The sequence below is a fragment of the Triturus cristatus genome, chromosome 12 (genome assembly GCF_964204655.1).
Source record: "Triturus cristatus chromosome 12, aTriCri1.1, whole genome shotgun sequence".
NCBI lineage: Eukaryota > Metazoa > Chordata > Amphibia > Caudata > Salamandridae > Triturus > Triturus cristatus.
This window is the reverse complement of record NC_140595.1, coordinates 420,811,783-420,837,906: the sequence shown is the minus strand read 5'-3', so window position 1 is coordinate 420,837,906 and position 26,124 is coordinate 420,811,783. Positions and strand designations below refer to the sequence as shown.

General features: G+C 42.8%; 1 protein-coding gene across 1 annotated transcript in view; it reads right to left on the bottom strand.

The window, feature by feature from the left end:
- LOC146776045 (fatty acyl-CoA hydrolase precursor, medium chain-like) overlaps nucleotides 1-26,124 on the bottom strand; it is a 449,703-nt gene that overhangs the window by 317,378 nt on the left and 106,201 nt on the right. The window contains exons 6-8 of the mRNA XM_085639114.1: nucleotides 22,565-22,718; nucleotides 18,096-18,209; nucleotides 14,926-15,030 (exon numbers count right to left, since the gene is read on the bottom strand). Of these exons, the coding sequence (XP_085495240.1) occupies nucleotides 14,926-15,030; nucleotides 18,096-18,209; nucleotides 22,565-22,718 (373 nt within the window). The remainder of the gene's footprint in view (nucleotides 1-14,925; nucleotides 15,031-18,095; nucleotides 18,210-22,564; nucleotides 22,719-26,124) is intronic.

The following is a 26,124-nucleotide window of genomic DNA, read 5'->3' as shown; positions in this document are numbered from 1 at the left end:
TGCAGCCTGAGGCTGCTAGGCTTCCTACTGGAAGCGCTGGACTCTGGGTTGATCCAAACATGGTGCAGCCGGTGTTGCCTGCCTTTAGTGGTGATGCAGGCTGTAGAGTGGATTGTGAATTTTTTTTGCCTATACAGTTTTTTTAGTTGTTTATGGATGATGTATTTTTGGGTGAGATTGTTGAACAGACTAATTTGTATTCTGAACAGTTTTTGAGGGACAACAGTGACAAACTTAGGCCCCACTCTAGAGCTACCCAGTGAACTCCCACAAATTTGGAAGAGAATAAGAAGTTTTTGGGTTTGACTTTATTGATGGGTTTGATAAGGAAGCCGTCCATGGCTTCATATTGGTCTACCAGTCCCTTGATGGCAATGGCCATATTTCCTGCAGTTATGACTCGTGATCGGTATTTGCTTTTGCTATGGACGCTGCATTTTGTTGATAATTCTTTGGTGTTGCCACGAGATCACCCTGACTGTGACCGTCTTTTTAAGATTCGGCCTGTTCTTGATCACTTTGTTGATCGATTTTCAGAGATCTATACTCCAGGGAAAGAAATATCTATTGGTGAGTCTTTGGTCTTGTTTAAGGGCCGTTTGGTTTTTAGGCAGAACATCCCTTGCAAGAGGGCACGCTATGGAATTAAGCTGTATATGTTGTCTGAGTGTAGGACAGGATATGTTTTTAATTTCCGTGTGTACACTGGTAGGGATTCCACTATTGACCCCCCTGGTTGTCCGTCCACTTTTGGAATTGTGTGGGATATTGCTAGAGGACTGTTTAACAGAGGCCACCATTTGTACCTTGATAACTTCTACACTGCTGTGCAATTGTTTAAGGACTTGTTCAAAGTGGACACTTTTGCTTGTGGCACAATCCGCTCTAACCGTAAAGGTTATCTAAAAGAGCTTGTTTGCAGAAAACTTCAGAAGGGACAGTGCAGTTCCTTGCGTAGTGATGAACTACTAGCTGTGACATTTGTGGACAGGAGGGATGTGTACATGCTGACTACCATCCATGATGAGAGTACTTCACCTGTGGCTGTTTGGGGTCAGATTTCTGAAGTGCGCACACCTGTGTGCATTTTAGAAAACAATAAGCACATGGGTGGTGTTGATAGAGTAGATCAGAGGTTGGAACCTTACACTGCTATTCGTAAGGCTTATGTTTGGTATAAGAAGTTGGCCATCCATCTATTTAATTTAGCAACTTTCAATGCTTTTGTTGTGTTCAAGGAGTGTTTTCCTGCATCAAAGTTAACTTCTGTTCAGTTTCAGCAATCTGTGATAGGCAGCCTTGTTGTTGTGGAACAGGCAAGTGTTCCTAGAGTTGGAGTGGTGGAGGATGTGGCTCGATTGAAAGATCACCACTTTCCTGATTTAATTCCTCCCAGATCCTCAGAAGACTTTCCCACTAGGAGATGTCGAGTCTGTTGGCGAAGAGGTACGCGGAAGGAGACTCGTATGTACTGCCACGAGTGTCCTTCTAACCCTGGGCTGTGTGTCCCTGCTTGTTTTAGAGCGTACCACACGCAAAATAATTTTTGGGAGCATCCATGAGTGGTAAAGTGAACTGCCTGGTCTGTATTCTTTAAAAAATCTGTTTCAAGGTTGGCATTAGTGCAATGTATTTAGTTTCAGATTTTGTGTTAGTAGATTTGTATGTATTTGCAATTTGTTTGTGTTTTTATTTCTGTCTAAAAAAATTCCTAAATGTGATGGCGGTGTGTGTAGGCTGGTGCTTGGCTGGTGGTGTGCGTGAACTGGCGCTTGGCTGGCAGTGTGCATGGACTGGCGCTCGGCTAGCGGTGTGCGTGGACTGGCGCTCGGCTAGCGGTGTGCGTGGACTGGCGCTCGGCTGGCGGTGTGTGTGTAGTGACTTGCTGCTGATCACTACACACACTGCTAGCTGAGTGCCACTCCACGTAATCCATCAGCTTGTGTGGTTGATGTGTCAAGAATGTGGGCGTGTGAAAGTGGTGGGCCCTTGAATGGCGCTGTCTGCTGGTGTGAGTGTTGGAAAGTTAATGGGCCCGCGGCTGGCGGTGTGAATGGTTTTGTATGTGTCACACATATGAAAGGTGTATGAATGGCCTGTAAAGAGGTTGGTGCCTTGTGGTGGCTTTACAGCTCATGAGCTGTGAGTCAATGGGTCAGTTTCTTGCCCTTTCAATTATTAACAGTGCATTTCATTTTTGTGAAATCACTTGCTTATACAATTGTATATACTGAACCATTACTCACCCTCGTGCCAAATCCAACCAGTATGTGTGTGTGCTTGAGGATTAGATGGCTGTGCAGTAATATTCGTCTTTCTGAAGCAGGGTGTACCTTGTCCCTTTTTGTGAATGTTGTAATGTGTTGTTTTTGTGCCTGGTGGTGTGAATGGTCTTGTGTGTATCACGTATGAAAGGTTTGTGAATGGCCTGTAAAGCGGTTGGGGCCTTGCCATGGCTTTATAGCTCACAAGCTGCGAGTCATTGGTTTGATTTTGTGTCCATTTAATTATTGACAGTGCATTTCATTTTTGTGAAATCTCTTGTTAATAAAATTTAATATACTGAACCATCACTCACGCTCGTGCCAAATCCAACCAGTATGTGTGTGTGCTTGAGGATTAGATGGCGGTGCAGGAATCTTTGTCTTTTTAATTTCTCTGCCAAGGTGTACGTTCCATGTAAGAATAACCCACCAACTGTAGATATTGTCGTAAACCCATGGGAGTTCATGGCGATGTATGTCTTGTGAATTCCAAAAAGTTATTTTATCCACAGTGTCCTGCAAACCTCAAAATATCTGTCACATTTTCCTTGCAATATTGTGCCGAAATTCTCACGCTGTAGAAACAAACAACTAATTATGTCAAAACGATCTGGTTTTGCAAGGGTGGTCAACTGTGTATTTGGCCCCGTGCTCGGCGGCTATCTAGGGAAACCTACCAAACCCACACGTTTTTGAAAAGTAGACACCGGGGGCTTCCAGGGAGGTATGGCTTGTGTGGATCCCCCAACGTTTCCTTACCCAGAATCCTCTGCAAACCTCATTTTAAGTTGAAAAAATCACTTTTTTTCACACATTTTTGTGTGGGAAAGTTGTGGCATCACCGGGCTCACTCAAGTTTCCCACCACCCAGCATTCCCCTAGGTCTCCCGGTAAAAATGGTGCCTCACTTGTGTAGGAGGCCCAAGTACCCGCGACAGGCAAGGGCCCAAAACCTGGTTTTGCAAGGGGGGTCACCTGGGTTTTTGGCCCCGTGCTCGGCGGCCATCTAGAGAAAACTACCAAATCCACACATTTCTGAAAACTAGACTCCCTAGGGCTTACGTTCTGGACAGTGGTATTGTTAATAGATAATAGGCGCTTATGGTAAGTTCACCTGGTATCTGTGGGGTTCAAATTAGTTACGGCGCTCAAGGGTTGGAGAGAACCACCAGCCTCCCTTAGTTATTGTGGCAGAAGCAACAAAAGGTCATTATTGAATAAACCCAAGCACACGTAGAATTTTAGTTTACAAGGTTAGTATGTATATGTACATGCATGCAACATGATGAATCAATTCTTTGATTCATTCCTTGCATGAATATATAACATAACCATGTGATACCACCACATGTAGTAGCTTAATACGTTTCCACCTACCCTGGGAGCACATTTGTTAGCTAATGATAACAAATGTTTGCGACATTTAAAATAACAATGGATTAATGTAGAATATCATATTAATTTCTACCTAGCCGTGAACAAGTCGCATGTACGATTTTACGAAGGCGACAAAACACGTGTTGGCTTGGGAACTACTGTGAAAACGAAAATATTAAAGTGAAGAAAAACACAAGAAAGAAACAAAGAATTGATTCATTATGTTGCATGTACAATTTACATACTAACCTTGTAAACTAAAATTAGACTCCCTGGGGCTTCCAGGGAGGTATGGCTTGCGTGGATCCCCCAACTTTTCCTTACCCCAAATCCCCTGCAAACCTCAATTATAGCTGAAAAAATAACTTTTTTCACACATTTTTGTGTGGGAAAGTTATGGCATCACCGGGCTCACACAAATTTCCCACCACCCAGCATTCCCCCAGGTCTCCCGGTAAACATGGTGCCTCACTTGTGTGGGAGGCCCAAGTACCTGCGACAGGCTCACCTGAAGCCATCTTGCTTGGAATAAAGTGGTACCACTTAAAACATTTAATTTGCAAAGGAACAAAATGAGGGGGTTCATTTTGCCATAGGAATTATGATTAGTGCTGCAGAAAGAAAAATTAGGGCACATTTTGACTTCTCAAATCCTCTTCTATTTATTTAAAAGATTCTGACATGCAGACTGAAACATGCACTTTGAATACCAGTAGCAGACTTCCCTGGTGAGCACCAGCTTTACTACAGTGATCTAATGAGCAAATTGAGTGCTAACATTCAGAATTTATGGCAAATATGTGACACATCTGAATGCCTTCTTGATGGAATCAAAGTAAACACGCATTGAAAATGCAATAGGTCTCGTCCTCGTTTAAGTTACAGTGTTTTTCAAATTTTCATGAAAATAACATGCATATGTGTGCATATATGTATATGTATGCATGCATTTATATTTGTATTTATATAGATATGCAGATTATATATGTTTATATATGTATGCATATATATATACACATACATATATATAAATGCATATATATATGTGCATATGTGTGCATGTAGAGAGAGGTAGAGGTGTAGAGGTAGAGAGGTAGAGGTAGAGAGGTAGAGAGTAGTAGAAAGAGAGGAAGAAAGTGTTAGAGAGGTAGAGAGTAGAGGACAAGTAATAGAGAGTAGAGAGTGAGTAGTAGAGAGTAGTAGAGAGAGTAGCAGAGTGTGAGTGGTAGAGAGTAGTAGAGTGAGTAGTAGAGAGTGAGTAGATGAGAGTGAGTAGTGGAGAGTAGTAGAGAGTAGTAGAGAGTGAGTAGTAGAGTGAGTAGTAGATAGTAGTAGAGAGTGTGTGATGGAGAGTAGTAGAGAGTGAGTAGTAGAGAGTGAGTAGCAGAGAGAGTAGTAGAGAGCAGTAGATAGTGAGTAGTAGAGCGTAGTAGAGAGTGAGTAGTAGAGAGGGAGTAGTAGAGTAGTAGAGAGTGAGTAGTAGAGTGAGTAGTAGAGTAAGTAGTAGAGAGTAGTAGAGAGAGAAGTAGAGAGGGAGTAGTAGAGAGTAGTAGAGAGTGAGTAGTAAAGAGTGAGTAGTAGGGAGTAGCAGAGAGTGAGTAGTAGAGAGTGAGTAGTAGAGAGTGAGTAGTAGCGAGTAGTGGAGTAGTAGAGAGTAGTCGAGAGTGAGTAATAGAGTGAGTAGTAGGGAGTAGCAGAGAGTGAGTAGTAGAGAGTAGTAGAGAGTGAGTAGTAGAGAGAGTAGTAGAGAGCAAGTAGTAGAGAGTGAGTAGCGGAGAGTGTGTAGTAGAGAGTAGTAGAGAGCGAGTAGCAGAGAGTGAGTAGTATTGAGTAGTAGAGAGTGAGTAGTAGAGAGAGAGTAGTAGAGAGTGAGAGTAGTAGAGAGAGAGTAGTAGAGAGTGGGTAGTAGAGAGTAGTAGAGTGAGTAGTAGAGAGTGAGTAGTAGAGAGAAAGTTCTAGAGAGTAGTAGAGAGTGAGTAGTAGAGTACCAGAGAGTGAGTGGTAGAGAGCAGTAGAGAGTAGTTGAGTGAGTAGTAGAGAGTAGTAGAGAATGGGTAGTAGAGAGAGTATTAGAGAGTAGGAGAGTAGTAGAGAGTGAGTAGTAGAGAGTGAGTAGTAGAGAGAGTAGTAGAGAGTAGTAGAGTAGTAGAGAGTGAATACTAGAGAGTGAGTAGTAGATAAGAGTGGAGAGCGAGTAGTAGAGAGTGAGTAGTAGAGAGTGAGTAGTAGAAAGTAAGTAGTAGAGAGAGAGTAGTATAGAGTAGTAGAGTGAGTAGTAGAGAGGGAGTAGTAGAGAGAGAGTAGTAGAGAGTAGTAGAGAGTGAGTAGTAGAGTAGTAGATAGTGAGTGGTAGAGAGTAATAGAGAGTAGTAGAGTGAGTAGTAGAGAGTAGTAGAGAGTGAGTAGTAGAGAGTGAGTAGTAGAGAATAGTAGTAGAGAGCAGTAGAGAGTGAGTAGTAGAGAGTGACTAGTTTAATTTAAAAGGAACACAATGAGGGGGTTCATTTTGCCATAGAAATTATTAGTGCTGAAAAAAGAAAAATGAGGGTACATTTTGAGTGACTTCTCAAATCCTCTTCTATTTCATTAAAATATTCTGACATGCAGACTGAAACATGCACTTTCAATACCAGCAGCAGACTTCACTGGTGAGCAGTAGCTTTACTACAGTGATCTAATAATCAGCTAGAGTGCTAACATTCCGAATGTATGGCAAATGTGTGACACATTTGAATGCATTCTTGATGGAATCAAAGTAAAAAACTGAAAGTATTTCCTACTGAGGAGACTGTCGTAAATGAGGAAATTAGGAAACTTCATAACAAATAAGTCTCCCAAGATGGCCACCAGAGACAAAAGAGCCCAAATGAAACACAAACATCACCCAAATGTAGCCCAAGTATAGCCCAATGACAGAATGTCCCAGAGTGTTCTAAAGAACAACTAGAGCGCTAACAGTCTTACTTATGACAAACGTATGGCACACCTGAAGCCATCTTGATTGGAATAAAGTGGTAACACTTACAACATTTAATTTGCAAAGGAAGAAAATGAGGGGGTTTATTTTGCCATAGAAATTATGATTAGTGCTGCAGAAAGAAAAATTAGGGCACATTTTGACTTCTCAAATACTCTTCTATTTCGTTAAAAAATTCTGACATGCTGACGGAAACATGCTCTTTGAATATTCCAGCAGCCTAGTGAGCAGTAGCTTTACTAGAGTGATATAATGAGCAAATAGAGTGCTAACATTCAGAATTTATGGCAAATGTGTGACACATATGAATGCCTTCTTGATGGAACCAAAGTAAACATGCATTGAAAATGCTATAGGTTTCACCCTCGTTTAAGTTAAAGCAATTCTGTTTGTAATTAGGTGGCTTTTTAGCTTTGCTTTTATTAGTGTTTTTCAAACTTTCATGTACATAACATGCATATGCATGCATATATGTATATGTATATGTATGCATGCATTTATATTTGTATTTATATAGATATGCAGATTATATATATGTTTATATATGTATGTATTACCTACTGGCAGTCGTCAGTAGGTAGTTATAGTAAGGACCTATTTTCCATAGGAAATCTGCCAAATTCTATTTGGGATAACGTTGGCGCCGATTGACGAATCTTCGCGAAATTTTCCAAACTTTAGGCCAGCTCCGGTCCGCTCCTATCCTGAAAATTTCATGGTGATTCGTGAAGCAGGGGCATAGATAAAAGGGGGGTCCCAAAACGCATAGCAGAGAGTGAGTAGTAGGGAGTAGTAGAGTGAGTAGTAGAGAGTAGTAGAGAGTGAGTAGTAGAGAGTGAGTAGTAGAGAGTAGTAGAGTGTGTAGTAGAGAGTAGTAGAGAGTGAGTAGTAGAGAGAGAGTAGTAGAGAGTAGTAGAGAGTGAGTAGTAGAGTAGTAGAGAGTAGTTAGTCAGTGTCAGTCAGTCAGTGTCAGTCAGTGTCAGTCAGTCAGTGTCAGTCAATCGGTGTCAGTCAGTGTCAGTCAACCAGTGTCAGTCAGTGTCAGTCAGTCAGTGTCAGTCAATCAGTGACAGTCAGTGGCAGTTAGTCAGTCAGTGTCAGTCATTCAGTGTCAGTCAGTCAGTGTCAGTCAATCAGTGTCAGTCAGTTTCACTCGGTCAGTGTCATTCAATCAGTGCCAGTCAGTGACAGCGTCAGTCAGTGTCAGTGTCAGTCAATCAATGTCAGTCAGTGTCAATCAGTCAATGTCAGTCAGTCAGTGTCAGTCTGTCAGTGTCAGCTAGAGCAGCTCTGCTGACCTGGTTCTCTGGCTCTAAATCAGCTCTGCTGACCTGGTTCTCTGGCTCTAAAGCAGCTCTGCTGACCTGGTTCTCTTACTCTAGAGCAGCTCTAGTTACCTGGTTTCTCTGGCTCTACAGCAGGTCTGCTGACCTGGTTCTCTGGCTCTAGAGCAGCTCTGCTGACCTAGTTCTTACGCTACATAGCAACTCTGCTAATCTGGTTCTCTGGTTCTACAACAGCTCTGCTGACCTGGTTCTCTGGCTCTAAAGCAGGTCTGCTGTCCCGGTTCTATTGCTCTATAGCAGTTCTGCTGACATGGTTCTCTGGCTCTAGAGCACCTCTGCTGACCTGGTTCTCTGGCTCTAGAGCAGCACTGCTGACTTGGTTCTCTGGCTCTAAAGCAGCTCTGCTGACCTGGTTCTATGGCTCTAAAGCAGCTCCGCTGACTTGGTTCTCTGGCTCTAGAGCAGCTCTGCTGACCTGGTTCTCTGATTCTAAAGCAGCTCTGCTGACCTGGTTCTCTGGCTCTAAAGCAGCTCTGCTGACCTGGTTCTCTCCCTCTAAAGAAGCTCTGCTGACCTGGTTTCTCTGGCTCTACAGCAGCTCTGCTGACCTGGTTCTCTGCCTCTAGAGCAACTCTGCTGACATGGTTCTATGGCTCTAAAGCAGCTCTGCTGACCTGGTTCTCTCCCTCTAAAGCAGCTCTGCTGACCTGGTTTCTCTGGCTCTAGAGCAGCTCTACAGACCTAGTTCTTAGGCTCTAGAGCAGCTCTGCTGACCTGGTTCTCTGGCTCTAAATCAGCTCTGCTGAACTGGTTCTATGGCTCTAAAGCAGCTCTGCTGACCTGGTTCTCTTACTCTAGAGCAGCTCTAGTTACCTGGTTTCTCTGGCTCTACAGCAGGTCTGCTGACCTGGTTCTCTGGCTCTAGAGCAGCTCTGCTGACCTAGTTCTTACGCTACATAGCAACTCTGCTAATCTGGTTCTCTGGTTCTACAACAGCTCTGCTGACCTGGTTCTCTGGCTCTAAAGCAGGTCTGCTGTCCCGGTTCTATTGCTCTATAGCAGTTCTGCTGACATGGTTCTCTGGCTCTAGAGCACCTCTGCTGACCTGGTTCTCTGGCTCTAGAGCAGCTCTGCTGACTTGGTTCTCTGGCTCTAAAGCAGCTCTGCTGACCTGGTTCTATGGCTCTAAAGCAGCTCCGCTGACTTGGTTCTCTGGCTCTAGAGCAGCTCTGCTGACCTGGTTCTCTGATTCTAAAGCAGCTCTGCTGACCTGGTTCTCTGGCTCTAAAGCAGCTCTGCTGACCTGGTTCTCTCCCTCTAAAGAAGCTCTGCTGACCTGGTTTCTCTGGCTCTACAGCAGCTCTGCTGACCTGGTTCTCTGCCTCTAGAGCAATTCTGCTGACATGGTTCTATGGCTCTAAAGCAGCTCTGCTGACCTGGTTCTCTCCCTCTAAAGCAGCTCTGCTGACCTGGTTTCTCTGGCTCTAGAGCAGCTCTGCAGACCTAGTTCTTAGGCTCTAGAGCAGATCTGCTGACCTGGTTCTCTGGCTCTAGAGCAGCTCTGCTGACATGGTTCTATGGCTCTAAAGCAGCTCTGCTGACCTGGTTCTCTCCCTCTAAAGCAGCTCTGCTGACCTGGTTTCTCTGGCTCTACAGCAGCTCTGCTGACCTGGTTCTCGGTCTCTAGAGCAGCTCTGCTGACCTGGTTTCTCTGGCTCTAGAGCAGCTCTGCTGACCTAGTTCTTAGGCTCTAGAGCCGCTCTGCTGACCTGGTTCTCTGGCTCTAAAGCAGCTCTGCTGACCCGTCTCTATGGCTCTATGGCAGTTCTGCTGACCTGGTTCTCTGGCTTTAGAGCAGCTGTGCTGACCTGGTCCCTTGGCTCTAAAGCAGCTCTGCTGTCCTGGTTCTCTCCCTCTAAAGCAGCTCGGCTGACCTCGTTCTCTCGCTCTAAAGCAGCTCTACTGACCTGGTTTCTCTGGCTCTACTGCAGCTCTGCTGACCTGGTTCTCTGGCTCTAGAGCATGCTCTGCTGACCTGGTTCTTAGGCTCTAGAGCAGCTCTGCTGACCTGGTTCTCTGGCTCTAAAGCAGCTCTGCTGACCTAGTTCTATGGCTCTAAAGCAGCTCTGCTGACCTGGTTCTCTGGCTCTACAGCAGCTCTGCTGACCTGGTTCTCTGGCTCTAAAGCAGCTCTGTTGACCTCGTTCTCTCGCTCTAAAGCAGCTCTACTGACCTGGTTTCTCTGGCTCTACTGCAGCTCTGCTGACCTGGTTCTCTGCCTCTAGAGCAGCTCTGCTGACATGGTTCTATGGCTCTAAAGCAGCTCTGCTGATCTGGTTTTCTCCCTCTAAAGCAGCTCTGCTGACCTGGTTTCTCTGGCTCTAAAGCAGGTCTGCTGACCCGGTTCTATTGCTCTATAGCAGTTCTGCTGACATGGTTCTCTGGCTCTAGAGCACCTCTGCTGACCTGGTTCTCTGGCTGTAGAGCAGCTCTGCTGACTTGGTTCTCTGGCTCTAAAGCAGCTCTGCTGACCTGGTTCTATGGCTCTAAAGCATCTCCGCTGACTTGGTTCTCTGGCTCTAGAGCAGCTCTGCTGACCTGGTTCTCTGATTCTAAAGCAGCTCTGCTGACCTGGTTCTCTGGCTCTAAAGCAGCTCTGCTGACCTGTTTCTCTCCCTCTAAAGAAGCTCTGCTGACCTGGTTTCTCTGGCTCTACAGCAGCTCTGCTGACCTGGTTCTCTGCCTCTAGAGCAGCTCTGCTGACATGGTTCTATGGTTCTAAAGCAGCTCTGCTGACCTGGTTCTCTCCCTCTAAAGCAGCTCTGCTGACCTGGTTTCTCTGGCTCTACAGCAGCTCTGCTGACCTGGTTCTCGGTCTCTAGAGCAGCTCTTCTGACCTGGTTTTTCTGGCTCTAGAGCAGCTCTGCAGACCTAGTTCTTAGGCTCTAGAGCAGCTCTGCTGACCTGGTTCTCTGGCTCTAGAGCAGCTCTGCTGACATGGATCTATGGCTCTAAAGCAGCTCTGCTGACCTGGTTCTCTCCCTCTAAAGCAGCTCTGCTGACCTGGTATCTCTGGCTCTACAGCAGCTCTGCTGACCTGGTTCTCGGTCTCTAGAGCATCTCTGCTAACCTGGTTTCTCTGGCTCTAGAGCAGCTTTGCTGACCTAGTTCTTAGGCTCTAGAGCAGCTCTGCTGACCTGGTTCTCTGGCTTTAGAGCAGCTCTGCTGACCTGGTCCCTTGGCTCTAAAGCAGCTCTGCTGACCTGGTTCTCTCCCTCTAAAGCATCTCGGCTGACCTCGTTCTCTCGCTCTAAAGCAGCTCTACTGACCTGGTTTCTCTGGCTCTACTGCAGCTCTGCTGACCTGGTTCTCTGGCTCTAGAGCATGCTCTGCTGACCTGGTTCTTAGGCTCTAGAGCAGCTCTGCTGACCTGGTTCTCTGGCTCTAAAGCAGCTCTGCTGACCTAGTTCTATGGCTCTAAAGCAGCTCTGCTGACCTGGTTCTCTGGCTCTACAGCAGCTCTGCTGACCTGGTTCTCTGGCTCTAAAGCAGCTCTGTTGACCTCGTTCTCTCGCTCTAAAGCAGCTCTACTGACCTAGTTTCTCTGGCTCTACTGCAGCTCTGCTGACCTAGTTCTCTGCCTCTAGAGCAGCTCTGCTGACATGGTTCTATGGCTCTAAAGCAGCTCTGCTGACCTGGTTCTCTCCCTCTAAAGCAGCTCTGCTGACCTGGTTTCTCTGGCTCTACAGCAGCTCTGCTGACCTGGATCTCGGTCTCTAGAGCAGCTCTGCTGACTTGGGTCTCTGGCTCTAGAGCAGCTCTGCTGACCTGGGTCTCTGGTTCTAGAGCAGCTCTGCTGACCTGCTTTTTAGGCTCTAGAGCAGCTCTGTTCTCTGCGCTCACGATGGACGCACCCGACTTTGCGAAAATATATTTAAAAATAATATAAGTATATTATAAGTACAAATATATTATTTTTATGAATATCTTAGCTAATCTCTTGCCCTAATATGTATATTAAAGACACATACATATCATTTTGGAACATACATTTTTTTTGCTGGAGTCGTGCACCCAGCGTGTCCCAGCACGTACATGACGTCACGCGGGACCCGACAGGGACCACATTGAGGTGCGGGTGATGTGAGCGCGGGGTGAAAGCTTAAGGATGAGCCTGGCCACAGAGTTTTGTATGGTCTGAAGTCTTCTGGTCAGGTGAGTGTTGATTCCAGTATAGAGTGAATTGCCGTAGTCCAGCTTGCTGCTTATGGGGGCTTGGGGGATAGTTCTGTAAGTGTGGGTGGGGAGCCTTCTGAATATATTCTAGAGTATCTTGAATGTGCGGAAACAGGATACAGAGGTTGCATTTACTTAACTGGTCATGGTGAGCTGGTTGTCGAATGCTATTCCAAGGTTCTTTGCATGGGTTGCCGAAAGGGTGTGGGACCGAGTTCGACAGGCCACCAGGTGCAGTCCTAGAGCAAAGAGTCTTTGCCAAAGATTACTACTTCAGTTTTGTCAGTGTTGAGCTTAAGGCAGTTGGTTTTCATCCATCTCTAACAGCATATTTCCTGAGTTACCATGTTATCAAAGTAATTTTTACCCTGCAGGTGAAGGGTAATGCCTGAATTACTTTCTGGTAATCTTCTGTAGTTCCTCTTTACTCATCCCATTGCACACGCTTGGAGTGAAGGTGCCCATTCACTCTATAGAGTTCACCACTGCTAAGCTGGTTTCACTCCGTATCAGTGGTGAAAGGACTTCCCATAAATCCTTCCCTCACTTAAAACAACCTCTTCCTGTTTATGTCAAGCCCTAAGCGAGGTTTGAGGAAGGAACAGGGTGGAGGGCGGGTCATAAATAATTGGACAGATAAGGAAGAATCAGGATAATGAAGATTACCAGTAACTAATCCAGGTATTACCTCATCCTATTCCATACAATTAAAGGTATGCCAAAGCAATAGCCTCTTCATCAGCCCAAAAATGCCACTTCAAAATATACACCATAGGGAAGAATGTTATTGTCCTGCTCATCCTAACCAGATGTGTGCTCTCATCATCATCTATTTTAGATGGCCACTGTGTGGTCGTGTGAGGCAGGTAGGGTGTCTTCTGGGTGCAGCTACTTTTTTCCATTGTTTCTTATTTGTTTTTAGATACTGTGCTGCTAAACTCTCTGGGGGAAACGGGGCCTTTATAAATTGTTTTGTAAAAAAACAACATCCTATTTTGGAATGAACAATGTGTGGACGTGCAGTGGGAGAGCCGGTGCATTGAAGGTGCAAATGGCGTTGTAAATGTAAAAGTTCTTTACTAATGTTTTTTGGACTGGAGTGCATGTATATTGTGTGTAGTGGAATTATGTGGTATATTGTGCAGTGAAATTATGTGGATAGAAAGAATGTGGTATTTAGTGTATAGGAATTATGTAGAGTGGGATTATGTGTTAAGGAGCGTAATTATGTGGTATGGTAGTCTGTGTTGTGGAGTGGAACCTCCGGCTTAAACTTCCTCGTTTCCATAGAAACTAAACTATAAACTCAACGAGACAAAAAAAAGAAGGAACCAGCGAGTAGCACTTCTGGACCTAGTCAGAGGTTTGAGTAGGGCCACTGGAAATATGCGACTGTTCATCTCCACCAATTTTTGCATAATTATACATTTTAAAAATTTGCAACATAATCCATAATCTGCTCCTAATCTGCAGATTTGAACAAAAAAAAGTTTCGAGCTCAAACGGCTCAAGCGTTACCAGAAATGCAGCTACAAGTGTTACAGCGTCGTGGAAGACCCTTTGCAAAGCTGGAATGGTCACCTGTTACTTATTGCTAAATGCTAGTCAATTTTGTCCCTCAGGAACTTCATTGTTTGTCAATCTTTTATAACTTGCTCATGTTTTTACAATCTGGTTGCCATATCTTTTTCATGTTTAAATACTTCATCTATATCTGGATGTTGACTTAATTCTTGCTGCAATGTTTCTATTCTTGCTAGTATTTTATCGGGATCACTCTTGGCATATTTAATTAAAAGGCATCATTCTCTGTAACAATTCTGAACTATTGTCTGCCTAGTCTCTGAGCATATTAGGATCCTGGTTTTCATAGGTAGGAGCTATTAATATACACAATCTTCATGGGATGCATCCAACGTCTAAATACTTTTCAAGTGATTTACACTTCCACCATTTTGAAATCTCACTTTTCCACGCTGTACTTACATATATTCCACTACTGCTGTTGGTTTGTGCTCTGCACCTGATCAGGGGCGTGTCAGAGATGTTTTACCAGCACGGTCACTAACATATCTATTCCCACTCCTGTTCTGCTTGGACACTTCCATACAGGCACTGACATGGCTGGAATCAGTTTCAATTATTTATTTCACAGAATGCTTGACGTGTTTTTGTAGTTTGCACCACCTTGCTCACAAATTGTGGTCTCCATTTTACATGTGATTTAACCCGTCATGGAAACCATGCACAACGGCATGGGCAGAGAAGAACCACTTTGCATACCCGTTTACATCTTTGAAAAAGTGCACAGTGCAAATAAATTAATATAAACAAAACAATTCCACCTTGCATGTTATCTTATTCGATACATACAACTCACTGATGTGAGCCAGATCCGATTGCTGATCCTTCTCCTACCTCACTCCTAAAGCCTGGAATAACCTGCCCCTGCACATCAGAGCCTCCTCCTCCGTTTTTTAATTCAGCAGGAACCAGAAGACCTGGCTCTATGCCTAGCCCTGGCTCAGCGCATATAGTTTCTCCTTCAGTGGCAGAATTCCCTCCTGGGTGAGTGTGTGCTATACAAATACACATATCATAACAAGGAACACCCTCCTCTGTGCAGTGTCACCGATGCCAAAAATAAAAAAAACACAAATCTCTCTATTGTGTTCAATTTCTTGTATTACCAACCTTGGATATGGTACAATCTATCTACTACAAACATTATGAAATAATAATCTGTTTATTCTGTGTATTCGGTCCCATGCACAGTGGCACCTACCCCATCCAGAAAAGGCTGTAAGAGCTCCTCCTCAGATTTCTTCCTCATGCAGTTTACGAGTGCGGCGGAATCCGTAAAGTCACAGCCAGTTAAATTAGCAAGTTCCTGCAGATGATAACAGAAACAAACAGAAAGCATGTGTACATGACAAGAACTATTCCGTGTGATTTTTACCACCAAGTAAACCATAAACGGAAACACAGAAACGTGCTCCACTGTGGATCATCTAAAAAATGTAAATTACATTGATATATCGTGGGTCAATAATACATGCGTATCAATAAGTTTAAAGTGTGCACATAATGATGATGCACGTGCACAGTGTTTTTTTAAGCACACATTCTCAGGTCTTCTATGGGAACACAGGAAATCTCTGCACTTTCTTTGAGAACTCGTTTGTATACACTGAACTTTGGCCAACATATGTTATTTCAATGGGATTTTTCTTATGTTCCCATATTTTTGATTTAAAGTATAAAGTTAGCCAGTATTTCAACTGTGCGGTGCTAAAAAACATAAAATCCAATTACTGGTGCTTCAATTTCTGTTTCAACGTTTGTGTGTCAGTTTCTTTATCTTTTTCATGGCGGACGAGTCCTGTCTCACGCCCTCAACAAGAAGTTCTGCTGGTTGGCCAATGAGTGCACAGATAACACACCTACTTTGTCTAGTTCTGAAAATTCTTTAATATCTTTTTTTAAGTTACAACGACCAGATTCACAAATATTTGTACATATTAGATGTGCAAAAAAGGAAATATTAACAATTGCAATTTGCTGAAATAAGTTTCCTGGGTATTTACTAACAAATTAAGCATTTGTGGAAGTTTACAATTGTAAATTGCATTAAGGATTCTCAAAACTCCACCCTTCATTTGAATTTTCCATCAAATATTTATTTATTTTGAGTAGGAGGATGGAAAGATGAAGGAAAGGAGAGCTGTGAAGAACCTGAAAAATGTGGTAGTGTTCACAAAGAGTCTGCATGCAGCCTTGATCGAGGAATCACACTAAAGTTGCTCCTCTCAGAGTTGGAAGGAAATGTCTCTTCAAGGTGATTAAACAAGGGACAAGACCAAATCTCACAGTGGGAATAATTTTCTTTGTGGGACAAAAGAATGAAATCTTAAAAGAGGAAACTCATATTTGTGCATGATTTACTTGTGTAAAATTTGCACTTAGCGGAAAATCCAAATGAGTTAATTTTTTTAATTTAGGGCTTGGGTCACTGAGAAAATAACTCAATCTGCAGATGCAGGTTTATGATATAATGTGAATTCTGTTTCATGTCTTTCGGGAATTCAAAATATTCTCCCGGTTACACCAGAAAACACATGCCACTTACACTTTTCCAGATGTAACCCTGGAGAAAACCTTTTTGCCCTGGAAGCGGAATTTTCTCACTGTCTAATTGTATGCATTGTACAATTATGCATGGTAAAATGCCAGCTACTTTGTGTAATGTCACTTTTCTCCTTTACTGAAACATATTTTTCCATGGGGAAAAACTTCTACACCTTCATGAATATTGAAGTTGCTCCCTTCCACTTGGGCGTAGAGGAGTTTGAGAATGCCTACAAACACAGGAGTGTGTGAGCATTCCCAATCTTTACATGGAAACCCCACCTACTTGCCAGCACTTGAGTGGAATTTGCTCTTGCTCAATATTATGTGATCATGGTGAAATATTGCACGAGTAAACCGATTTAAGACTGAAAGATCATCCTTTGTGAGTACTCTGCAGTCACAAATCCAACCAGGAGAGCACACAGTGTTTTACTTTAGCAAATTTATAAGAGAAATAAAAAAGTTACCAAAACCCTTTGAATTTTCTAATTTTACCAGAAATCAAATTGTACTCCTCAATTTTTGTAGATCTTAAATATTTTGTTGGCCCAGTGTTTTAGTGCGTTTTTCTTTCAGTGAGTCCTATTCTCTGTGTGTATCCTGCAAAAGGCTTTGCTTCAATGCTCACCTTTTTTTAGGCTTGGCTACAGGCAGATTTATCTGGTTGGAATACTCCATGTCAATTGTACAAGTCCAAATAAAAATAGTGAGGGGTCATCCCCCTTCAGCCATTGGCTTTTATGTGGTTTTCTAAGTTTGTTACTGCCTGGATGGGCTTTCTATCAAGGATATGGCCTCTTGTGGATCGTTACATTGTCCCTTTTGTGTTACCAATACGTTTTCTTCATGGAGCTAGAGTAATACGTTTGTTGAACAGACAAGACAGGAAGTGCACAACATTTTGTGATAATAAGCTACCGAAAGTAAATCCTAAACCACAGTCATCACCAGGATGTGCTGTCTTAGCTGGAAAGTCATTGATGCTGAATTTTACTATAGATTCTAGTCACTTTGGGGCATATTTATGAACCCTTGCTCCGCCGGAGCTTCACTTTTTGTGATGCTCCGCCAGCGCAAACTACAAAATCATATTTATGAGGTCACGCAAACCACTTGCGTGGCTTTGAATGGCCTCATAGATATGGAGGAAGGCAAGGCAGAGCAAATCACTGCGTTGCCTTACTCTACTCTCAGGAGGTGTTCCACGAGCATTGGGGTGGGTGTTTCCATGCAACACCCATGGATTTTAAAGCTACCGAAGATTTACAAGAATATGTATGCTGGCGATGCGCTAAAACCTTATGCTTCCTTAGGTGAGGTGCAACGAGGAAAAATGACTTTCTTTCTCCTCATTTATTCCTCTTTCTATGTGTGTTGCATTCTGCAGGACACATGGAACAAGAAAAATGCCTCTCAAGATTGTTTTTGTTCAAGAAGGTGCCCCTTCCGGCACAAAAACAATCCTGCCAACAACACATGCACCCTTGCACCATGGTGTAAGGGTGCCTGGGATGGCACTAGGATGCCGAAACAGCACCATCGCTGGTGGAAAAGACAGGAATGTACAGTATTAGATAAACATGGTGTGTTCCTGCCCTTTCACTTTGATGTAGGGCAGCGCAGCAAGGTGACCTGCTGCCTTTCGTCAAAACCCATAAATGAGGCCCTTAGTGAATGCCTGCCACCTGCCCTTAGGTGCAGAAGTTACACATGTTACAAGCATGATAAACCAAGTTCCATTCATTGTCATTGCATGATTATTTGAATTGATACCACATGAAAAAAAATATTTGAGAATTCAAGCAGAAAGTAAAGATAAACTACCCTATTAATGGCAGCAACTTTTTCTCGATCATCATAAACAAATCCAGGGATGATAGATACACCACTCTGCGAAATAGCTTTGTGAAACAATCCCTTGGACAGCGGAGATAACACCTGAAAAAAACAGAGGCAAATGTAAACCACTCAAAATGCATCAAGTTTTTAGACACCCTAAGTACATTAAAGAATAACAAACAATAACATGTTGTTTCCCATTTGTTCTTTACATAAATGACTGAAAATGCTCGTCTTTTATTAAAGATGAATGCTTCTCAGCAATAATTCTAATGCAAATTCAAGCAAGGGGGCAAGAATGAAGCTGCTTCGGAGTTTGGCATTTTTGTGGAGGAGTTTATATAGCGCAAGCAAGACCCGACGGTATCAGAGCGCTTTACATGAGCACAAGTTACTTACAGACATATTCAATTTTGTTAGGCAGGGGGAAATTAAGTGATTTGCCGAGAATCACAGAATGTTGAGCGTCCCTGCCGAGACTCGAACCCGGTTCCTCAGCTCCGAGGTCAACTGCCATAGTCGTTAGGCCACATTCTCTTCCCCTTCATTAGTGATAAGTTGGTTCAGGGCAACCACTGTTCTGTGCGACCTGCAGCTGCTTTGACAGTCACCATCCTCTAAATTTTGGCCTACTCTTAATCCTAGCCAATAGCAAAGTAAATCTATGGCTTCCGAATGGTTTAATTTACCTCTTGTTCGTTTTGACAGTCCTAAAACAATAGTTCAAAGAATTATTCGTATTAAAATACAGATACTTTCTGCCAGGGCCTAGCTGGTAAAGCAAACATGCCCTGGCTAAAACCTTTGAACCTCTGCAAGCAGCACACAGATTTGGGGAGATGAAGGGGGCCTTTTAAGCATGTCAGAGGACACTCCAGATTTTTGATACGAGATGACGCCTATTGTCAACTGTTGTGTGCAGTTACACATGCATGACCTCAGCTAATGCTAATGTGATCCCTCTATCCCAAAAGCAGCCTTCAACCCGAAGATGAGGGAGTCAGTTTGTAGAGTCGTTTCCGGGAATTGAAGGTGGATCTCGTTCCATGTCATGAAGATATGTAGCAAGACTTTGGATTTCTATGGGTGGTAATTACTTGCTATTCGCTTTGGTAATTATTTCAAACGTGTCAAATCAATAGTTAAATGCCACGTGCTTTGTGTTGCCAGCTTGAATTTTAAATTAGAGTCCGTAGTGGAAATCACATGCAGAGACGTTTTAGGGCATAGGCAAAGTGAGCTTTGGCCCAGGGCACTAGCCTTTAGGGGGGGGGGGGGGTGATAGAGCCAGCTCTGTTCTGCAGAAAGTCATGTCCTTGTGACCTTAAATAATTCTTAAACAGATTGTTCTAAATACAGTGTTCCTTTAATTTATTTGTAATGTGGGTGTTGTGTGAGAGTCTATTACAAATATTTAGCAGAGAAATGTTGTGTTTATGTTTAACGCAACATCCATAAAAAAGTTTCTTTTAGATCAAAACTACCTCACATTTGAGAAATAGGAGGGTGTCACAGAGATTATTCACAGGAATATTAACACGTTACAATTCCTGAATATTAGATGTAAACACATTTAAATTTTGCATGAGTGTGCCTGTGCACTGTCAGTGACCTGGCCAAAGAGGGCATGAAAGAGCTGATAGTGATCATAAATTCAGAGTTATCCTGAGCAGAGACCCTCATAATACGTTTGGCCCATGGCCCCCAAAATCCTTAAGATGTCCCTGATCACACGAGCATCATATCAGAAATCCCTGTTGAAAGGTCAGGTCCTAGAGATGGGGACAATTGTCTGATACAAACACAAGGCTGGAGTTTCTGATAATATTGTTTATACAGAAAGTAATTTTCCATTCATGTCTCTCGGTTTTGACAGTGAATGTTTGTGTTAAATGTTTTATTCTACTTTCTTAAGTGGACAATGGCTAGGTGGGAATTTATAATATTTCATGCCCAAGGTAGGTATGGTTCTCTTAGAGGTGGTTGTTGAGGCTACAGAAGCTTGGACTGATCACTCCGCACAACAGAGGGTGGATGTCTGGGTTATGTTTTTTCTACTTCATTGCGCAAAATCTGTCTTCTTTTTACAGCACTCAAATAGCTATGTTGGCTGCATGTGGTGAAGAGAGGTGGGGAATCACCCGCAGACATTTAGTGGAATAGTCGGCCAGAAGACACATTCCAGTGGTGGCAAAACCATGCACATAAATTGCAAGCAGGGCCCTAGAAAATGAAAATCCACCAGAGAAGACAACATAATCTGACTATTGTTCATTGTAATTACACTGGAGAGAAGAAGTATGACATACTTCAAACAGGGGTATAGGCATCAGATGTCCATTAACTATTTGGAATGGGCCAAGCATTCAAGCAGTCAATTTCCATTAAATATGGGATAAGATTTGAGGCTAGCCAGAACCTCCAAACAAGGCACTGCGATTTCCTCTGGTGTTTTTTTCCTGTGAAAGAAAGTTAGGTTCTTCATAATGTATATGTCTGCATTTAGGGCCTGGTTGGGCTTATACTGGTGGCCGAACTCAGGCAGCATAAGAGTAAACTTGAGGCTGCTGGGTAAAGGTCTACCTAAATCATGTAGCCCAACAGGTCGATACTTTGTAACTCTATTCTGAAACATAGCCTAGAAAACAGAGTCCTAATAAAAATGAATTTTGAAAAGATATATAATGACATTAGGGATCTTAATGTTCACAGGTTTAAAAGACTGAACAGTTAACGGACAACTGGATTTATAAGATCTCCAAGTGAAACACTGGGGATAAACATGCAGGAATGGGATCGAAAGACAGAATCCGAAAGTTATTCCCCAATAAATATGTAATCCCCATTATTTCTTCAGCTCTGAAATTACCCAGACCCCTGCTACAGATATTTGCAGGGGGTGGGGAAATTACAGGGATTATTATAGACCACTAATCTTATTGACAGACTTAATACATTGTTTCGGAGCAAGCAAATGAACAATTCAAAGGTCTTTCAAAAATCATATTAGCTCATAACATACATTTATAGCTTCAACAACAAGCATTGACAAAAGCAATAGGTCTCCGCAATCCAAGAGCTGTTGGCGTGGTCAATGTTAATGTATTTTTAGCCATGTTGAATAGTAGCATGTCTGCTGTTCAGCATGGCTGAAATTGAAGTAAAAATGCATAAAGCCTTAACCTATAAACGTGTAGAATGCTTGAAAATGTGAACGTGTCAATTAACTGGGTGTGTACGAATGTTTTAATTGCGAAAGCATTACAACAAATCAAAAGATAATTACTATTTTAAAAAACATTCAGCAAGAAACCACATTTTTTTAGTTTTATATAGTGCAGACTCGACCCAAAGGTATCAGTGCGCTGTACATGGGCACCAGTTGCATTGATTCATTTTTGGGAATAGAGAAAGTGATTATCCCAGAATCAGAGGATATTGAGCTGACACTAAGACTTCAACCCAGTTTCCCAGCTTCAAAGTCAGAAGCTGAAGTAGCTACGCTGGGATTTGCTCTGAATCACAGGATGTTGAGCCTGGCTCCGAGACTCGAATCCGGTTCCCCAGCTTCAAAGTCAGATGATCAAGCAGTTACGCCACATCCTTCCCAGAGTTTATAAAAGGAAGCATAGGGGAACAGTAAAGAAGAAAGATTTTCACAAGCTAGGAGGCAAGCCTTTCCACTGAAAACACTCTCAGAAGAATACTGAAAGCGGCAACAGCAAATGGAGAATGGAGCAAGTGAAAACAAGAGTACTCATGTGAAGTGTTAAAAAATCAAGAACAAAGTAGCATAGCATATTCATTTTATGAGCATTTTATGATGCATACAAACAAATAAACAGAGTGTACATTCCACTAAAGCGGGTAAATTGATATTATGGCAAAAGAACATTTGAGCGGGGATAGAACGAGGTATTTACAACATATAGTGAATACTGATACTGTGAGATGAGGTATGTACTCGGTGTGGCAAACACCTCCTATTCTGAGGTCTCCTTTGGAGAGTCAGGAGTAACATGCAAAAATTGTGTTTTCCACAACTATTTCTGCATTTGTTTGAGTGTACCACATTTTTCCCGAACACTTTGACCCGTTTTGACTGGCTGGACATTACCAGTAGAAAATTGCAGGAGTATGTTGTTTACTGCAAATCTCATAATTCAGATTTCTAAGCAAACAGGAGTTTGTTTAATAAAGATCGCAGTTTACCACCCCTCTCAGAATCAACCTGTTAGATCTCAGCTTAGTGATGTAGATGTTGGTTGCAGAGAAATTATAGAAATTCTTTCACTGCATGGGATGGTTTTCCTTTATCACACAACAACAAATCAAAATATTAATTTTTACAGCTGTGATTTTAAAAAATACAAATATTAGAGAGTTTCTGAAATAAAGTATGTTAACATGTTAAAGACAAAATCTATGAATTGAGTTTAGGCAAAGACACTTGCCAATGCAGAAACACTGATTCCTCCAGCAGATTCTCCATATATGGTGACAGATTCCGGATCCCCTCTAAAAGGTTTGATGTTTTCCTGAATCCACTGCAGAGCAGCCACTTGATCGAGGAATCCCCAGTTACCACGAGCATGTTCATCACCAGTACTAGAAAATAAAGCATTATGTGAGGTATGTCATTTGTCATTTTGTTAAGCAGGAATCATTGTATTGTTGTCAGTAGTCCCTGAATATTTCTCCACTGTAGGATAACTGCTGTCCTAGTTATTGCATCACCCATTTATTGCTGAAACCACACACAGCTCTCTACAAGGTGACATAAAACATATAATACAATAATTAGTATGAAATTATTTTCCTTCTTGTATGTAGTCAGTCACAATTCTGTTGCCTTTGACAGAACATGTGAGCCACTAGAGCACATAACAGAGGAAAGACTAGTAAGATTGAAAGTCTGGTACACTGTTTGATTGTAGATCTGTCTTTCCAGTAAGCCTTAGGCCAGTCCTTTTACTACTTAGCTTTACTCAGACAGGGTATACTCTGAAGAAATTCTGATACGTGGCCATCATGTGATGGGGTTTCTGGACACATGTATCAAAACTGAGGCATTTGGATTTAAGTGAGTGTGTGTGTTCAGATAGTATGTTAACACATGTTAGCAGATGAACCCAGGTCATTTATGCAGTCCAGGAGAGGTATTGTCAAAGACAGATCTGACCCATACATAGATGAGTGCTCTACAAAGAGTAAGTGTTGTGCACTTACCGGGAATAAATGGGTCATCCAATGGATACCACTGATGAGATGCGTGTGTTTTGGACAGATGTGTCTTATGGACTGTGTGATGTGTTGTGAGCAGCGGCATAGCGTGGGTTGCTAGCGCCCGAGCAAAGGCAAGTATCTTCCCACTTTTCTTTTAAAAGTTTGCGCCACTAAGAACTGCCTCTGTGGCCCCGCCCACGCTACACCACTTGTTGTGAGGAGGCAAAAGGTGTTAACCAATGTGCTTAGTGCTAGGAATACAGCTTTCTGCTGTGGAGACCCTATGCAATCTAAGACTCACAGTAAGGACATGAAGCAGAAAGACCACAGAAGCATTCTGGGATACAGTTCAGTATTTACCATAGTCTGGAACATGAGACAAATATATATAAGCAGATGCTTTTCAGAGGAGTGGCCAAAGCACCAACAGCTTGCTATCCATGCAAGCACCCTGCCTTGTTTTAGAAGCCATGACTGAATTTGTTTGCTGAGGAAAAATGCATATGGTCTGCAGTCCTGTGATTAGCACTCGAGGATGAGGTTCAAAGGACACCTCAATGATAGTAATAGTGCTGTGCTTATGGCACCACAGAGGAACGGTAACCAAAGTCTTGTTACCTTGCCTGTCGTGCCCCACTGCTGAAAATGAAAGTTCCAGCAGAAGAGCAATAGCGCTTAGCAGAATAATGGACATAGACAAGCAATTACCAAATTGCACAAACAGATATTGTGCATAGCTGGTAATGGAATTACGAATCAATAGATAACATTTTGCCACATCTGCCCAAATAGCTTGTCAACTGCTCAGTGCTGAAGGCGTAATGGAGACTACTTGGTGTGTTGAAACCCAGATGGAAACTGAGGAATAAAAAGTCAGAAGAGCATGGGAAAAATACAGAAGAAGTAACTGATAATTGCATAGTGGCAGTAGTAAAGTCACTAATAAAACAACCAAACAAGCTTAGACCCATTTTACTGCTATCTTACCCAACTAAATATGGAGAAGAGTGTAATTAAGCAGGTCTAACACTGAGCTGAACTAGCTATTAGATATAATTTTCCAGGCAGGACTTTGTCCCAGAGACAGAGGATAAATATCTCAATAGTACATGCAAGTCATCCACAAGTGAGGAGAGTTGAGTATGAGAACAAAATGATTGGACAGATGATTTCCAGTATAAGTTTAGACCCAGCTTCCAGAGAAACATATGCATATCTTTTATAGTTTCACTCTGCTGCAGCACGGCATCTGTAAATACAAATTAATATGCACACAGCCATATTGTAAGTGATTTTATATCTAAAACGCATGGATGGGATTTCCGGACCTGCGTACCGGATTCATGGAATCGGCATTTTCTGCATCACATCCTTAGAGCATGTAAACATAAGGTGGTCTAGCAGTTACTGTGTGCTAGTGACAAAGACAGGTTAGATACTCACAGAGAAGAATGCCGCCTGAGGATAAGGTTTGGTGCTTTTGGTTGGGTGGGGAAGTGGGGAAGGAATGGGTTACATCTATACGCAAATTCTGATAATGGTTGAAATTAGTTTATGTGTAGCAATAAAAAATGGCTGGGAAACAAATGTGAAAATGTACGCAAAGAAAAAAGGTGATAGAAATATCTGCATTCAATAAAGAGCTCCCTCGCGACCTATAGTTCTTCCATCAAAATGAAGTTAAATTCAGTGTGGGCTAAACAACAATATAGTCATACCAGAAAAAATGTTAGAATGAAATAGATTTTAACACGGTTCTTTATTTAGCTTCTTTTCTAACACTGAAAGCATATGTATCAAAATTTCATTAATTTTTCTCATGTTTTATATAAAACCAAATACACATTTGTGATCATTTTTTCTCCTTTTTAAAAACCTTTTTAATATATATATATATATATGTGCGTGTCCCTTTCTGTCGGATCGTTGCACAGGGCGGAGTGAGGGGAACCTTGGACGGACACATTGAGAGAGGAACAGTACTTACTGAATGGAATTCTCTTTGTCCTCTCTCGATGACTACATCAGTCATCCAATAGGGTTCCCTGCCACAGATATTTAACATCGTCCCGCCAAGAGCCTCATTTCGAACTATCTGGCTGTCAACCGGCATTGATAAAGGCATCCGCCGAAACGCGTCTGCCAGGAGCAGTCTCTGAGGACATTGTTTTCTCTTTATTGTGCGTACTGGTGGCATTAAACTTACCGCTGAGCAACTCCAGCATGTGTCTGACCCGTTTTTTATGTAAAGCGGGACTGGTGGTGTATTTGTAGCGGAAGTCGGCTCCGCTTTCAGGCACGCCTCACGTTCTGGAGCTCCACGTATTACCGACAAAACTCTGTGGATTAGTGTATGGACTACACAACGTGGCGCCCCCCCAGCCTGGACTGTGTTAAAGGTACTGGGGAGAGAGCAGCAGATGGTCTGCTGATAGAGTCGCTCAGCAGTGATGGAATCCGCCAAGGATCATGCTGATATGAGGGGGCAAACACTTCAAATAGCTGACGAGGGCAGGGCATAACTGTATGCACGGGCGGGTTATTATACCTTGCTCGCAAAGTTGGATGTGCGTGTCCCTTTCTGTCGGATCGTTGCAGAGGGCGGAGTGAGGGGAACCTTAGACGGACACATTGAGAGAGGAACAGTACTTACTGAATGGAATTCTCTTTGTCCTCTCTCGATGACTACATCAGTCATCCAATAGGGTTCCCTGCCACAGATATTTAACATCGTCCCACCAAGAGCCTCATTTCGAACTATCTGGCTGTCAACCGGCATTGATAAAGG